This window comes from Apis florea, unplaced genomic scaffold (genome assembly GCF_048593485.1).
Source record: "Apis florea isolate Af1SG1 unplaced genomic scaffold, ASM4859348v1 contig_2411_pilon, whole genome shotgun sequence".
Classification (NCBI taxonomy): Eukaryota; Metazoa; Arthropoda; class Insecta; order Hymenoptera; family Apidae; genus Apis; species Apis florea.
The window spans coordinates 1,298,794-1,315,135 of record NW_028256580.1 but is presented as its reverse complement, the minus strand read 5'-3'; the positions used below and the strand labels follow the sequence as shown (position 1 = coordinate 1,315,135).

Sequence of the window (16,342 nt, the reverse complement as noted above, 5' to 3'; positions counted from 1 at the left end):
TCCAGTTTTTTACTGGGACTGTACAAGCGTGTGAGTAAAGTTGACTGGGGAATGGATAATAAATCCAGCAATTGCTGTAAATTGGAGAATTCGCTTGAAAGGGAAGCATAGAAAGCAACAGAAAAAACTTTTACTTTGTTATAACTTTAATAGTAGAAAGAGCTTTGAATAATATATACTTCTAAATGCAAAATCTTCATATTATTATGATCAGTCGATTTTTTAAAAGAAAATGAAAAAATGGTACAAGATTATCATAATGGAAAGATTTTTCATTGATAAAAATAACAGTGAAATCGTCGATTATCGCATTATTCATGCTTCAAGGTATCATCAGTTTCAATGATACAATGATAATCCGATTTTTTATTTTATTTTTAAAAATCATTAAAAGATTACAAAAAAATAAGATATTTGATTTAAATATTAAGAGAAATTTTTCAATAAATTCATTGAATGACTAATTATATTTTAATATTCGTGAAACAAAAAATTAAAATGTTAAAATATTATTCATAATGAGTATCACTGATGTAATCTATTTCAGATAAAATCGGTAGATAAGTGTCTTTATGAACAGATCATATATAAAAGTATAAATCATTCGTTCACGCAATGGCATACTTAGATGATTATAGAAATTTGTGGATCACTACTCTGGCTATATCGCTTTAGTATATAACAAGTATTTATTAGTGCGTGGATGGTCGCAGCGTGTATTTGCACGCGAGTAATATTACCATTCAGTACGCTTTGAACGTTAGTCCCAGTAATATTTCTATCATAAATAATTTTCGAAACTTCATATTTATTATAATGTGATTGTAAATCAGTTTTATAAGTGAATTTAATTTTGAATAATTTGGCTGTTTCATAACTTTTTATTAGCAATATCGAATAGTTATCATGCGATGATACATAATAATATTTAAAAAATATTTATAATGTAATATAAATTTATAAAAAATTATATTTTAAATGTAAATTATAACGCATCATTATAACATATACATATAAATTAGATTTAAATATTTTTTTAAATTTTAATTAAAAAATAATGGTTTTAAAACGTGATAGTTACAGGGTGTTGGCCTACGCGTGTGTCAACTCATTGATTTCGTAAGCGCACGTGTACAAAAATCGAACGTTTAATCTTTTCTTTTTTTAAAAAGAAAAGAAATGTGTTTCAGTTATTTCTATATAATAACTTCTCTTTTCCATATATATTTTTAATAAGAATATAATTACTAGTGAGATTTTACTTTCATAGTAGCTTTCGCTTTTTCTTACTTCATTGAGAGTTTCTTGGAAGATCGAGTTTCTCGTTTTACTATTTGTCTAAAGTGTTATGCATGTATACACATCGCATACATATATTTGTTTGTTTGTGTGAAAAACCAACTCGCACGCGGGCAAGATGGCTGCAGGTACTCCATACTTGTCGATTGGACGCATCTGTTTTTGTCTTTGTCTCTTCGCAATTACGGTAATCTGTCATGAACAAATATCCTCGGGTAGTCGGTATTACAGTCGTGATGGAGTATATGTGCCTCTAAATGGGCCGGATCATCGAACCGAGACTTATGTTTACAAAGACAGAAGGTATGGATATCGTCCTAGTTATTTGGACGTTGTTTACAAAGAACATGCCAAAGCACCGGAGAATCGGTATCTTTATGAGGTAAGATAGAATAAATAATAATTATATTCGTATTGTAATGAACATAATATAATATATTAATATATTATATTTATATTATTTCTAATAAGTAAGATTATAATTAGAAATGTTATTTTAAAGGAAACAAATTCAAGATTTCCTTTACCTGGAGTGTTAAGTGGTTGGCGAGAAGATCTTCAAGGAAGAGAGAGACCTGATTCTAAAAATCTACATAGAGATGTGACTGTGAGCACAAATTATGGACAAGTGCAAGGGTTTAAAGTTTATTTATATGATAGTCCTCAAGCAAGACATAGGCCTTGGAGTTTACCAGTTGAAAGAGTTACAAAACATGTTAATGTATTCCTTGGTATTCCTTATGCTATGCCACCTACAAAGGAAGGACGTTTTAAACCACCTAGACCTCATAAAGGTTGGCAACTATTACAAGCTGTGGATTGGGGACCAGCTTGTCCTCAACCTAGTACATATACTGGTGCTACTAAAGGAATCCGAGATGTAGATGAAGATTGCTTGTATTTGAATATTTTTACTCCATCAATTGATTCTGGTTTAGCTCAGCCATACGCAGTTATGTTCTATATTCATGGTGGAGAATTTTCTCATGGAGCTAGCAATTTATTTCCAGCTCATATATTAGCTGCATTTTACAATGTAGTAGTTGTTTCTATTAACTATCGATTGGGAGTTTTAGGATTTTTAAGTACAGGAGATGAAAACAGTCCTGGAAATTATGGAATTTTGGATCAAGCTATGGCATTGAGATGGGTATATGATAATATTAGAGCTTTTAATGGTAACCCTGATGCAATAACTCTTTTTGGACCTGGTGCTGGAGCTGTAAGTGCAGGGTTATTAATGGTTGCACCCAAAACTAGAGAAATGGTATCAAAAGTAATAGCTCAATCAGGTTCTGCATTAGCAGACTGGGGAGTTATAATAGATAAATACAGGGCACAAAATACATCCAGAGTATATGCAGAAATGTTAGGCTGTAGCATAGAAAGCAGTTGGAAATTGGTGCAATGCTTAAAAAATGGTAGATCTTTTTTTGAATTGGGTAATTCTGAACTGAAACCACATATTGGAATGTTTCCATGGGCACCAGTATTGGATACCAATTTCACAATACCTGATAATTGGTATGAAGATTGGAGAGCATCAGATTGGCGTTTTTTTATGGAAACACCTGAAGAAAGTATAAAAAATCATAGGTTTAGAGATAATTTAGCATACATGGCTGGTGTAACTACTCAGGAAGCAGCATATCTTATATGTATGTTTTTTTAAATTTTTATAATTTTATATATTTATAAATTAAAAAATATTTGAATTATTGCAGATAACAATATCACATTAGCCAGAAATCAATATATTATAGATGTAGAATTATTCGAACAAAAAATCTGGGAACTTGTTCTTCAATATAATTATACATTAAATTCTCAAGGAGTTTATGAAGCTATAAAATACATGTATACATATTGGCCAGACCCAAAAAATATTACACATATTCGTGATCAATATATTAATGTAAATTATTCAAAATATATACATATATACTTTGATTTTTGTAATTATATGTTTATATAATGTTGCATTTTCAGCTTTTATCTGACTTTCATTATGTTGCTCCATTTGATAAAATGGCGAAATTGTTAATAGAAAAACACGTACCTACATATTTATATGTATTAAATACAACAGTGGAAGCATTAAGATTACCACAGTGGCGAAGTGTTTCTCACGATACTGAACTTCTTTGGTTAACAGGAGCGCCATTTATGGATGTTGGTAAGTTTGCGATAATTTAAAACTTTTCGTTAAAAATAATAAAAATAATAACTAAATTATTATATTATTTAGAATTTTTCCCTCAGAAGTGGAATTTAAAGAGAGATATGTGGACAGACAATGATCGGAATATGAGTCATTTTTTTATGCAGACATACTCAAATTTTGCAAAGTATGGGTAAGTTTTTAAATAACATAAAGTTACATTATTTTTAATTATTACGTTACATTATTTTCTTAAATGAATATTTCTTTTACTTCGTTGGATTTTAGAAATCCAACACCATCGCAAATTTTAGGTTTACACTTTGATGTTGCTAAGCCCGGTCAATTACGATACTTGAATATCAATACTACTTTTAATAGTTCAATTTTATTGAACTATAGACAAACAGAAAGTGCCTTTTGGTCCATATATTTACCAACTGTTATCGGTCGTTTAGTACCTACATATCCTCCAGTTACTGAAGTAAAAATATTATATTCTTTTTTATATATAAATTTAGGAAATTTATTTTCTTTCTTATTATTCTTATTATTACAGTATTGGTGGGAACCAAAACAGCCATTGCAAATTGCCTTTTGGTCAGTTTCCACTGCCTGCCTGTTATTAATCGTACTTTCCGTAGTATGTTGTATGCTTTGGCGCAATGCCAAAAGGTAAGAAAAGGTAAACAGAACCAACCCCGTGATAGTATTTTTACTTTAATAATGCATGATGGGTGATGGTTCTGATTTAATAAAAAAATAAACATTTACTATAAAAAATAATAGCTATTGAAATTGAAAATTAACATAACATATATACATTAATTCTATCTTTGCTTATAATTCATGCAGCAAGACAAAGGCTGCCAGATTATATGCAGGTAATGCATAAACTTTTTATATTTCATTGCACAGCTTTAAATATTGAAAGGTCATGTATTAAACAAGATAGATTAATTAATTATAAATTATGAATTAAAGAATTTTTAATGGTTTTATTATTAATTTATTTTTTTTACATTTCAATTATTATATTATATTAGAATTAATAAATAATCATATTTGAATTATATTTTTGCATTCTTATGCTTAGACAATCTGACCACTACTATAGCGGAGACATCCTGATGGTACGAGACGATGAACCTTCGGAGGGAATCGAGAATATAACTCGTACTTCAAAGGAAAATATTCATGAATATCGTGATATGCCACCAATCAAATCTAGAATACCGCGACAAAATGAAATAAAGCTTCAAGAACGATTAGCACATAATCGAAAATTTAGTTCGACTCCATCGTTAAGAAGTAACTCTAATACTTCATTGAAAGATATGCGTTCGGAAGGATTTGTTACCAGTTCACCGAATGGACAACCTAAATTAAGCAAAGCTATGAGTCAATCTTCATTACCCAAAAGTAAAAGCAAGACACATTTAGTTCAAGGTATCCCGCAAACAGCTGTATGATATATTTTTAAAATATTTCTTATTACAGCTGTCTTATTTATTTTTCTAAAAAAAACTATATTCTGTCAAATAAAAAATTAAAAACAATATGTGTTCATATATATACAAAATGTTTTTTTAGTATTACCATTTTTGAAATATTAAAAAACATTTTGTACATAGAAAACTTGAAAGATTGTCATATTAATGATTTAAGTTAATATTATAAGACTTTATTAAACATTTCATCCGTCCATAATAATATTAATATATTAATATAACACTGTATATATTGATACATATATTTTGTACTTTTTTATGTTCATTTTTATCATTATAAAATAATATTACTTCTTGTTAGGCCTTATTGTTGTTGAAAGATAATTTAACTTAAAAAAATATATCTATATATCATAATAGATATGAAATTATAGAATATGTATGCCACATAGTAATATGTATTATGTAATAATAAATATTAATATAATTAGATCGAGACAAATTTAATAATTGTATAAGTTTAAAAAGTAAAGTATTTTGTTCTTTTTATTACAAAAGTGATAAATATAATACATATTAATAATATATATGTGTATATATATATATATATATATATATATATATATATATATACATACACATATATTTATATGTACACTTTTATATGTTTTTATAGTATTACTAGAAGTCATATGTAATTTTTTTAAATCGATCTCATTATTACCGCCGTCAAATTCCGATACTATAAAACTTTTAACATATTCTTAATATTCTACTATATCCAATTATATATATATGAAGATATATTTATATATATTTTAATCTATAAGATTTTTATCTTCTATGAGAAATGTTACTAATACGTACAATTATGATCGCATTTAAATTAAAAAATATTTTAACTGCATATTTTTAAAAATATCAAAGCATAGAGTTAGTTATTAGACTAAAATTTTTCCAAGTACAAACAATGTTCGAGTTTTTAATAATTCAAATTAAAATGTAGCAACATTCATGTCATACATTTTATTCTCCAGATATTAAAAATTGTGTAATTCTACAAATCATGATAACCATAAATAATATTTTAATGTTTAACGAAAGATAAAAAAAACATGGGACCAAAACGTGTAAACGAACCAAAAGTAAGATTTAAAGAATAAAAAATATTTGTATTCCTTTTTTTTTCTGTAACATAAATTAAAATAAATTTTTTATAAATATTTATAAGTATTGAAAATTTTTGTGTAGAAATATGTGTCCAAGGGCAAAGAACGAGTGGATCGTGAACAACAAACGAAAAATCAATTCGATCCTCTTTATTTAGAAGTCAAACATCTTGAAACAGCGATATTATTACTACAATGTGAAGAGAAACCTGTTTTGTTAGCTGCTGCGGCAGCTTTGTCAAAATTTGGCAGCAAATCTCAGGAAAATTTAGAAGTTTTATTCGATCTTGAAATTGTGAATAATATAATTCCATTGATTAAACACGAAGATTTATTTACTCGAAGGTTTATTTTAATATTTTAATAAAAGTTATTCGTATATATATATATACATATAAAATTATGTAATAAAATATAGATTTGCCGCAAAATTATTAGCCGAAATGGTAGCTATTCCTAATGTTCGTAACTTCATCTTGGAGTCATCCGAATATTATATCCCATATTTTATCAATGTTGTGATCCAAGAAAATGATATTTTCCTGCACGAATTTTCATTGTTAATTTTAGCAGAAATAACTAAAGACATATTTGGAGTAGCACAATTGTTAAAACAAAGTTCAGATGTAGACTTCCTGTTCGAAAAACTTTATTCACCGGATCCTGACGTAAAGAAGAATGCATTGCAAATTATATATAATCTATTACAAGATCCTTTAGGCACAGAGAAAATTATTGAAACTAAGGTTCATTAGGATGAAAAGTTAAACGCTATATTTTGTTAAATTTTTTCTGCATTTATGATTGCTATTTGAGATAATGTGCAATTTTCAGGATTTTAATTTGGAACAGGTTTATGAGCTTTTTAATTCACCTTATAGCGAAATCCAAAAGCTCGCACTTGATGTAGTAACTGATCTAGTACGTAGAAATAAGGATGAACAGTTGCAAGAACATTTTCGACGTACCAAGTGTCTTGAGGCTTTATTGAAATTTTTGGATGTAAAAATTTTGGATAAAAAATATTCTTACAATACAGAAGAGAATTTTTCTATTAATATTATTTATAGAAATATATATTTGTATATATTAATTTAGAACATTGAGTGGTTAGATCTTCATACGAATGCGCTTATGATCCTTCGATTTGCCTGTGACAATCCTACTACAGTTGAATATTTCAATGATATTGGTGGTATCAAACAGATATTAAAATATATAGAAGATACATCACATTCGAAACTTTTCAAACAAGTTCTGGATATAGCTGTTTGTTTATCGCATACATCTAGGGGTAGAAAAGTAATGCATATAATCTAATGAATCTATTCTAGGTTATCTAATTGAATTTTAATAATTATTTATATTTCTATTATTACTTTTTATTAATTCTAATATTCTTTTATACAATTTTTATTGTAATTTTTTTCTTATTTAATAACACTTAATTAATTGCTGATGTATTTATTTAATAGATGCTGCACATGTACGGTATCGTCGATTACTTGTTACATACGTTATTTGGTAACGTGCAAGAAATGTACGAAACCAGTTGTCACGGTATCGGTATGATGACTCTATACAGTCGAGCAGCTAAAGATTTAACTACGAGCAATTGCGTGAAAACCATTCTAGGTAGATTCGATGGATCTTTTTAAAATCATGTAATGATTTGCGATGTCATTTCAGATGTGCTGAAAAATGACAATTTGAATTGGTCTGCTAGACAAGCAGCTTTATTTGCTTTAAATTCTTTGATGAAATGTGATATAAAGAATTGTGAGGATTTCTTAACTATTCAAGGACAGGTAACATGATTTATCTAATTATCCATCGTGCAATTATTCTCTAACAAAGGATATCTCAAAAATATTATCTTTAGAATTATTTATTGTGGCTGATGAAACAAACAATAGGAAAAGTTCCAGTTGAAATTTTAGTTGATACTGTAGATTGCCTTATTTCAATAGCAAGAAATCAAGTATTGAGAGATATTATTATTAACACGGATATCATTGAGGCTATGTGTGCATCTTTCGAGGTATATCTTCTTTTTAATTTTAATTTTCTAAATTTTTATTAAAATCAATCAAATTACAAATTTTCAAATGAAGAACGAATTATCATTCGATTAATTTGATAGTTAACCTGTATATCGATGGACGATTTCAAAATCGCCTGTTGTAAAGCTCTATCCATGATGTGTCTAGAGGAGAAGGGAAGACAAGAATTTTTAAAGATCGAAGGCCCCAAAAGATTATATAATCTGTTATGTGACATCAAATCGATTCCAATAAGAAACGCAGCTGCTCAATTGATTCAATTGTTATGCGCGGATCCGGTTCTGGCAAATGCTTTTGTTTCAGCTAGATTCTTGAATTAGTGAGGCTTAAAAAAAAAAAAATTGTTTTACGACGAAACACGCAATGGTATTATTTACGAAAATAATAATAAATAATGTAGCATGTTGAATAACCGAAGCACTGCGCGAATCGTTCCTTCTTGGGACATGTGCATAGAAGCCTTATTTAACTCACATCTGCCGATGAAGTTCGCTTTTACTGGACGGCTTTCATTACATGATATCACTCAAGATGGATTTTACGTGCTTCGAAGAAATGTTTGCACGTACGATATTCTTAGAATTTATATATAGATATTTTCATTTTTTAATTTTTTTTGATTTCTTTTTATTTTTATCAGATTTCCTATATTGGACGATATCCTTCGATTCAAATTCTGTCCTCTGGAACCTATCTATGTAGTTAATTGCAGTGAACCAGAAGATTGTAATCAAGTGAATATGGAAGGTGAAAAATATTATCTATTTACCTTTATTTTTTTTTTTTTCTTTTAATTAAGAATAATAAGATCGTACTTTTGTAGAATCGAAAGAAGCAATTACTCGTGGCGTTTTCTTGTCGACCGAAATAGCAAATTTAACATTGGATACCAAATTTGGTACTCTTCAGCGTGATACTTGTCTCTATAATTACGTAGAATTATTTAAATGCAAATTAATCGCTAATGAATCGAGAAACGTGTAAGAAAATTATCCTAATTTTTTCATTCGTGCAACTTTCATAATCATCATACTATTTTTCAATATAGAGTATCAAAAACAACAAAAGGATTCATAAATATCAATTATATAGTTTCCCGTGCTCAGATGTTAGCTAAATTTGTTTCTCAACAAATGTCAGGACCAGATCCTCTTATTACATGCGTGGATCACCAATTGGAGATTCATTTGAAAGAGATCAAAGACACCATAGAAACTAGCGTAATACCGTTGGGAATGTTACGAGTTGGTTCTTATTTCGAAAGAGCATTGCTTTTCAAAGTGATCGCCGACAGAATACATTTACCTGCTGCCTTGGTGCGAGGAGAGTATGGTAAAGCTTGGATCGAAATTGCTGTACCGGAGGTAGAGGATATTGGATTTTTTTTAATTTTTCTCCATCAATTTAGACATTAGATTTTTATTATCCGTTAACATTTCAATTCTTATAAATTAAATCTCTTAGTTTAGAATAATTATTATTATTATTAGGTGAGAGTTCCAGCGGAAGAAAATAAATTTCACGCTTATATAGACAGAGATATAACCTGTCCAGAAATTGTTACGATTTATCAACCTCTGCAACAATATCAACATAAATACATAGATCCGAATCTAATCTTCGAAGATCGTGCTTCATCAATTTTTCCAACAAAGCTGTTGAAACCGAATTTCATCGTCGATTTGATGGATTCTCCTGGAGACTTGATTCCAATTGACAGTCAACGAGCCAGAAAATACCGCGAAAAAAAATTAATCTGCGAGATTACATGTTAAAACAAGTGTTAAGTCGCAAGATTTATTTCATCGAGATTTTAACTTCTTCACTTCCATTTGCACTCTCACCTTCTTTGGACTCTGTGAAAAATCTAAAACTTAAAAAAGTGTTTATATTAATATAAACCGCAAGAATTTTATTTACAATGACAATATGCATTTATGGATAGAAATAGAATCGATTGGTCTTTAATTAATGAAATTGACCAACGTCTATCTTTATCGAGTCAACAACGATTAAAGTGACGACTTTAATGCTATTGTTGCATCATTGAATGTTTAATAAATTACTTTTTACGTTAGTAAAGGAGGAGCACTTTGTTTCTTGTTTAATTTGTTCCAGATAAATGTTAAAACTGATTAATTCGAATGTTTTCCCAATTCTCCAAGTTTCACTAATCCAAAGAAACTATTCTCCTTATCGAAAATAGCGAATCTCGGCGAGCTAGCCTCCTTGAAAACTAAAACGTCTTCCTTTCTAAGAGGTGTCACTTGAGCTGAGAAACAGGTTTGGCTAATGTTGCGCACATGGCCCGAATTGTCGATCTAAAATTATTAATAATAATCGTTTCTTTTTATCTTTTTATTTATAATGTGAAAGTTTATTTATTCATTTTTTGTATAACAAAAGAAAAAAAAAATGAAAGCAAGCTTGGCCAATGAATACCATTCCTTTATCTGGTCTCAGAAAAACTACTGCTATCTCAATTTTTTTTTAGGTTAGTTAGGTTAGTTATTTATATCGTTAAATGAAACGAAATTAAGAAACGTGATAACGATTCTATTGTATATATTTATCAAATTTCTTTCTTTTTTTTTTTTTTTGCTCTTCTGATTTTGATATCAAACCATTTATTTTTCAAACATTAACATTATTATCATCTTACCATGCACTGAAGAATAGGCTGATTGTTCACTTGCAGATGAAATCCAATTTCATCGTGATCATCATTGTAATGAATCTGCGCGTAAACTAGATACAATCCTGGTTCATAAATGGTAACACTCCCATCGTTGGACATTTTGAAATACTCGTTCATTCCAAGATTATTCACCCAATCGCTTGGTTTCCATGCTTTAAACATGCTATTTCCATGACGAATTCTCCCATTTCCAGCATAAATATCTTTCTCTGAATATCCATTCTTATTTCCATCGTAATGGACTGCGATCACTTTCCGAGAATGGTTCGTGTTCCTCCGAAATTTGCGTGGAACTTTTTTAATGCGGTTCGTCGCAACTTGTTTGTCAGGAGGCGTGGAAGAAGATGCCTCGGTGATATCCAAAGACGAGTGAATATATTTCTTTGGAGGATGCTTACTGGATACAACAGACCTGCGAGAAACAATGAAACTGCTCAAGTTTTTCTTACTAAGTTCTCTCAAGAGTATTTAAAAGATCCAGGTATTTTTTTTTTTTCAACGTCAATATAACATATGATATTACAAAATATTAACAACTAACATATTTTGCTCGTCCTGGCCAGATTTTTCCATCTCTCGATCAGAAGTGGGATCAGAAGCAATTGTTCTTTTGGTATGATTTTTAAGCAAATGTCTGTTAACGAGTAATCTCTTGGAACTATGATTCTTTTCATCAATCGATCGTTTACGCTTCAAGGTTATCTTCCAATCCAACAAAAAGTCTTTCGTGTTATCGCTAGCTTCCAATACATCTCGTTTTCGCTTCATCGTATCATTCTTATGATCTTTCGTCTCCCCTTCCAAGTTATTCTTATCCCGACCACGGTCTCGACTCGAGTCATTTTCCTTCGATTCTTCGCTTTGTTTGGTCCTGCGCGGTAAAGTTAATTTCATCAACGTTTCATCCGCAATAGGAGGATCCGGCGGAGAAGGTACTGGGGCGATGGTCGACGAGGAATCAGGGAAATCGGATGGTCTGGCGCCAAATATCGGCAAAGAAAATGTATCCTCGTCATAGTTGGAATTGTAATCTGTTCTGTCGATATTTGCTTCCTCTGCATCGTCCTCGTCGTCGTCGTCCTCGTCGTCGTCGTTATCATCATCATCGTCGTTGAATTCTTCGGTATACAACTATATAAACAGAAAAAAAAAATTATCGTCAGCATTCCTTTTTACGTATTCCAATTTGTTTGTAAACATGCTACACATTTACAAAAAGAAAAATAAGATAAGTTTCTTGAAGAAGACGCAATAAAGAAAAGAGATAATCAATAATCCTTAACACAATAAGAAAAACGTCTTGGAAATTGTATTATAATTAGATTGTTTAATCATCACGCGATACACACAGTCAATTTGTATGCATCAAATTTTATAAATGATGATTGCGCGATGCGTTACGTAAGTAATTGCGCAAGAATCGAATTCCAAGTATCGAATTATATATTTATGTTATTAAATTTTTTATAAAACTATTCTTACAATTAAATGTAACGCAGGTCGTCGAACTGTTTTATGCTCGCGCGTTTACATGTAAACACGTGGCCTGTTTATTTGTCCGTGATCTTAAGTTTCATTCAAGACCGATAACCCGATCTTTTTTCTTTTTTTTTTTTATAACAGAAAACTCGCTAAAAGAAAGTCAATATTAGTATTGGAATGACAAAACGTTAAAGGTTTGTCCTTGCTTGTTTTCAAGAAGAATCGTTAAGTCGTTGAAAAGAAAAGAAAAGAAAAGAGAAAAAAGAAATAGAATATTGTCCTTTGAAACTTTGCATTATTCATAAATTCTCATGTTTTTTATTTCTCGGTTTAAATGAAATTCACGAAGGATAAAAAAGACACGATGACGATGATCACATTTACATTTCACTCGCTGAATAAAAAAAGTATCACCTGTTCTTCAAAAGCTTTCACTTCGTCGAGTAGATCTTCCTCCAAAATACGATGCTTCAAACTGTCCACACTTCGTTTCAAATCTTCAATCTCTCGTGCATTGATCAAAGAATAACGAAACTCCCAACATTCAAGACCGAAGCAAAGAAATGCAATTAAGAGTGCCGTCACGCTTAGAATCGTATTTCTGTTCGGTCGAAAGCGTTGTTTATTGTAGCTTTGTTCAAGGTCAGATTGAGAGATACTCAAATTCTCTCTGGAGAAGCTAAGAAACGATCGTGTTTCCTCCTTCATGTGTACATCGTTCATTAATTTTTGCTTTATTCTCGCAACTTTTGACTCTTCTTCAGGGAAAACGGAAGTCATTGTGACAAAAAAAAAAAAAAAAAAAGAAGGAAAAAACTAACGACACTTGAATATATTTAGAAATATTTAAATTACACTGCACTTTATAAAACACTATTAATATTGTATTTTTTTCTTCTCTTTTTATCCTTATCCTTTTTTTAACTCGCAAAATATTAAGAGATTCATCCAAAGAGAGAGATAGCATCCATTTTTCTTCAATATATACAATTTTTTCTCGATTCGCATTACACGTGAATCTTTGACGTAAACTCACATTTCGTTACATTAATTTTTGAAAATAACACTTTCATACTTTCTTCCGCCTCGATTTATTGTTCACTTTTTAATTGCAGCAAAAGTCACAAATTGATTTTAATTTCAAACATGAACAGTATTTATCAAATCCAATCGAATAATAATTCCGATATTTCTTCTTCTTTTTCTTTTTTTTTTTTTTTTTTTCAATCGAACAATCAATAAGCCGTCTGATTTCACGTTTTTAGAAATTTATAATAATCTATGATGTTAAGTGGCTCGAATATTTCAGTTCTAGCCCTCTTTAAAACCTGTCCAACGGGTTTTTTCCCCTTCCGATTAGAACAGCGAACGAAATCACAGGCGAAAGTGATCAAGATTCGTCCCTTTGGCCCTTTATCTCCGCCCACTAGCTTTTCGTCTCCTCCTTTTGTTCCTTGCCCTTTTTTTATCCTTTTCTTCTCTACAAGAGATATTCTCTTCGACAATTTGTCATTTAATTGTCATTTAATAATCCTCATAATTTCATTACTCTTTAACCTATCCACTTTTCGATTCTTTTTCCTTTCTTTTTTTATACTTAATATAATCTTTTATAATAATGAAATACCAATATAAAACAATACTGGAATAATTTAGACCAAACGATAATTTGTTCTATCGTTGTTGTTCTTATTGTTGTTGTTGTTGTTGATTCTCTAATAGATTTGATCATCACTGGAATGGAAAAATTTAACGTTTACCAGTGAAGAGTAAACACAGATAAAGAAGGAACGACCATCGTGTTTGACTGACTCGACCGTACTGGGTAAAAGGAGCGGAAAGCATTTGAGTTTATTGCAGCAATACCTCTGGATCTCAGTGGCGTAGATCAGTGATATGGAGGCGCAGGTTTCATCTCTAATCCTCAAATTTTTCATTATTGAAATATTTAAGGATCATGTATTATATCACGACATCGTTATTCCTTATTTGTAGCTATAAGTCAAGAATATTATTGTAATTAAATATCATTTAATTCTAATTATCAATAATTATTGTTTAGTTCAAGGATGACGATATTTCATGAAATCTTGTTACAACAAGATTTGTAACAATGTTAATCTTCGATCATCGCTCAAAAAAAAAAAAAAAACGATCGATCAAACAGGAAACGTATCATCAACAATTTCCTGGGTTTTCGTGCATATTACAATATTCTCCGCGATATGTTTCTCTTGAATTTACTGCAATGATATTCTTTTTTACACGCGTGTTCCACGAAAAAAGCCTTCGGCGTGGAATTTTATCGTCGCCAATGTGAACGAGGCTTCGACGTTGCTCTTCCAACCAAAGGCATCTCCGATTCCCGACCTCTTTCGTCTTCCCTAGGAATATCGAATTCGATACTCGGTGGCTCTAAGAATCGCTTCATCCTGCGAAACAATGTCGTGAGAACGAAATGAAAGAAGTGAAGAAAGAAATATCTCAATTTTGTTTTTAGATGAAGAATAAGAATAACAATCGCAGTAGTGTTCCAACAGTGGGAATAAACAATGGATACGAAAAGATCTGTTTATAACCAGTTGATAATAACATCAAGTGTCTTATTAGAATTTTGTCTAGAATTTAAGATTATACTGATTATCCGTCTCCGTTTAAAGAAAAATAAAAACAGGGGACAATCTAATTTTACGTTGTTTGCTAAGAAATTCCACCATGCGTTTCGTGTGTTTATTTTAAATTAAATTTCAGATTGTAAAAAAAAGAAAGAAAAAGAAAAAGAACTATCTCGTTACATTCCATGATGATTTATAGAAACAAGAAAGTGGGACAGTTTCATATTACGTTATTGATAATAATGTTATCAGAAAAATTCCACCACAGCGGCGATCCTAATTAATCATCGCGGAATGCACATGTGTTCCTAATGTGCAATTGAGTCGATCCGTGTAGGAAGATGGCAAAATTTGAGGTATCAATTTACGACTGATGAGTCGAAGCGTACCGTTCGTGGCCTGCCTATTATTTAATTTATCCTTTCTTCTCGTTTAATAGCTGCCTACTCGCTGTTTCCATGACTTTCTTACGTTCTACCGATCAAACTTGCAGAAGAAAAATTTTATTAGTAGTGGTGAAAAAAAATATTTAAAAAAGTAACTAGAGAGAAAATAAAGTAAGAAAAAAAAAAAAAAAAAAAATTACCCTTCGTTTCATTTTATTAGGAGGAGGTAATTTATTTTATACTCACTGTTAAAGAATCAATGACCTCTACTTCCGGTATTAACGAGGTATCACATACAGGAGGTATATTACAAGTAATAATGACGTCAACTGTTTTCTCACATGTGAGAACGAGATTGTTGTTAGTAAGCTGCTCTTTAAATTCCCTACATTTTACAAGATAATGCGAATCAGATGCAACGAAAATAATATGAAATTTTTAAGTTCGATTAACATTATCAATCTGAATCAACGATTTTTCTGTGTAATATAATATATTCTTGTTCAATTTCATAATGTAGTTTTTAGTCACCGAGTTATCAAAAATTCTATTGTTATTATCATTTGGAATATCGGATATATTATATTTTTCATGCATCGTAAAATTGAGATTTTATGATACTTTCTTTTTTTTTTTTTTTCCAAATCTTCCTACAAACTGAATTGAATCAAATATTAAGAAAATCAATGATATTTAATGAAATAAAATATCACAACACAGTCACAGTTCAATTGAATGCAAAATTGAAATTGTTAATTGATTAAATTAAAAATGTGGAAAATTAATTTTGAATAAATTGTATACAATACCTGCACATATTGCTATAAATAACATATATAGCTATTTATTATCGAATCATTACGATTTAGATATAACAATGAAAACATAAAAAATCGAAAGAATACGTACAACGATGCATTCATTCCTAGCGAAGCAAAATTTATGAAAAAAGATATTGTACCAACATTTTTTTCGAATTGCAAAATTAGATTTTTTTAATTCTGAAAAAAAAAAATAA

At 30.1% G+C, this 16,342-nt stretch overlaps 4 protein-coding genes and 3 long non-coding RNA genes across 11 annotated transcripts; 4 read left to right on the top strand and 3 right to left on the bottom strand.

The window, feature by feature from the left end:
* Positions 1-716: 716 nt before the first annotated feature.
* Gli (carboxyl ester lipase-like protein Gli) lies at positions 717-6,138 on the top strand. Of its 3 annotated transcripts, XM_012484121.3 has the most exons (9): positions 717-1,681; positions 1,802-2,957; positions 3,024-3,214; positions 3,289-3,475; positions 3,548-3,653; positions 3,749-3,944; positions 4,020-4,135; positions 4,316-4,344; positions 4,557-4,732. In XM_012484121.3, exons 1-9 carry the CDS (start codon positions 1,418-1,420, stop codon positions 4,589-4,591), a joined length of 2,280 nt encoding a protein of 759 aa, XP_012339575.1. In that variant the 5' UTR covers positions 717-1,417; the 3' UTR covers positions 4,592-4,732. The 3 variants fall into 3 exon arrangements, with proteins under 3 accessions (XP_012339575.1, XP_003691866.1, XP_012339576.1); XM_003691818.4 differs by lacking the exon at positions 4,316-4,344 and having other exon boundaries at positions 4,557-6,138; XM_012484122.3 differs by lacking the exon at positions 4,316-4,344 and having other exon boundaries at positions 4,020-4,145; positions 4,557-4,696.
* Positions 5,909-7,012, top strand: LOC147658007 (armadillo repeat-containing protein 3-like). Its single transcript, XM_086905518.1, has 3 exons — positions 5,909-6,056; positions 6,163-6,425; positions 6,499-7,012. Exons 1-3 carry the CDS (start codon positions 6,027-6,029, stop codon positions 6,833-6,835), a joined length of 630 nt encoding a protein of 209 aa, XP_086761644.1. The 5' UTR covers positions 5,909-6,026; the 3' UTR covers positions 6,836-7,012.
* LOC116413995 (uncharacterized) lies at positions 6,711-10,225 on the top strand. Its single transcript, XM_031915213.2, has 12 exons — positions 6,711-6,826; positions 6,915-7,082; positions 7,179-7,382; positions 7,556-7,715; positions 7,770-7,888; positions 7,963-8,121; positions 8,224-8,462; positions 8,544-8,708; positions 8,784-8,890; positions 8,967-9,123; positions 9,192-9,507; positions 9,634-10,225. The coding sequence occupies exons 3-12, from the start codon at positions 7,215-7,217 to the stop codon at positions 9,916-9,918; spliced, it is 1,875 nt and encodes a 624-aa protein (XP_031771073.2). The 5' UTR covers positions 6,711-6,826; positions 6,915-7,082; positions 7,179-7,214; the 3' UTR covers positions 9,919-10,225.
* Positions 7,033-8,148, bottom strand: LOC147658006 (uncharacterized). The gene is made up of 2 exons (XR_015291393.1): positions 7,460-8,148; positions 7,033-7,368 (listed from the first exon to the last, which is right to left on the bottom strand). It is a non-coding gene; the product is annotated as an uncharacterized LOC147658006 (long non-coding RNA).
* egr (TNF superfamily member 12 eiger) lies at positions 9,547-14,069 on the bottom strand. Of its 2 annotated transcripts, XR_015291389.1 has the most exons (5): positions 12,738-14,069; positions 11,383-11,972; positions 10,806-11,253; positions 10,210-10,464; positions 9,547-10,016 (listed from the first exon to the last, which is right to left on the bottom strand). XR_015291389.1 is itself a non-coding variant. In XM_012484124.3 (4 exons), exons 1-4 carry the CDS (start codon positions 13,101-13,103, stop codon positions 10,279-10,281), a joined length of 1,590 nt encoding a protein of 529 aa, XP_012339578.3. In that variant the 5' UTR covers positions 13,104-14,069; the 3' UTR covers positions 9,547-10,278. The 2 variants fall into 2 exon arrangements, 1 of the variants encoding a protein (XP_012339578.3); XM_012484124.3 differs by having other exon boundaries at positions 9,547-10,464.
* On the top strand, positions 11,147-15,836 carry LOC147658005 (uncharacterized). The gene is made up of 3 exons (XR_015291392.1): positions 11,147-11,322; positions 14,046-15,294; positions 15,378-15,836. It is a non-coding gene; the product is annotated as an uncharacterized LOC147658005 (long non-coding RNA).
* On the bottom strand, positions 14,253-16,304 carry LOC147658004 (uncharacterized). Of its 2 annotated transcripts, XR_015291390.1 has the most exons (5): positions 16,234-16,304; positions 16,134-16,145; positions 15,571-15,709; positions 15,328-15,424; positions 14,253-14,755 (listed from the first exon to the last, which is right to left on the bottom strand). It is a non-coding gene; the product is annotated as an uncharacterized LOC147658004 (long non-coding RNA). The 2 variants fall into 2 exon arrangements; XR_015291391.1 differs by lacking the exon at positions 16,134-16,145 and having other exon boundaries at positions 16,234-16,284.
* Positions 16,305-16,342: the final 38 nt, after the last annotated feature.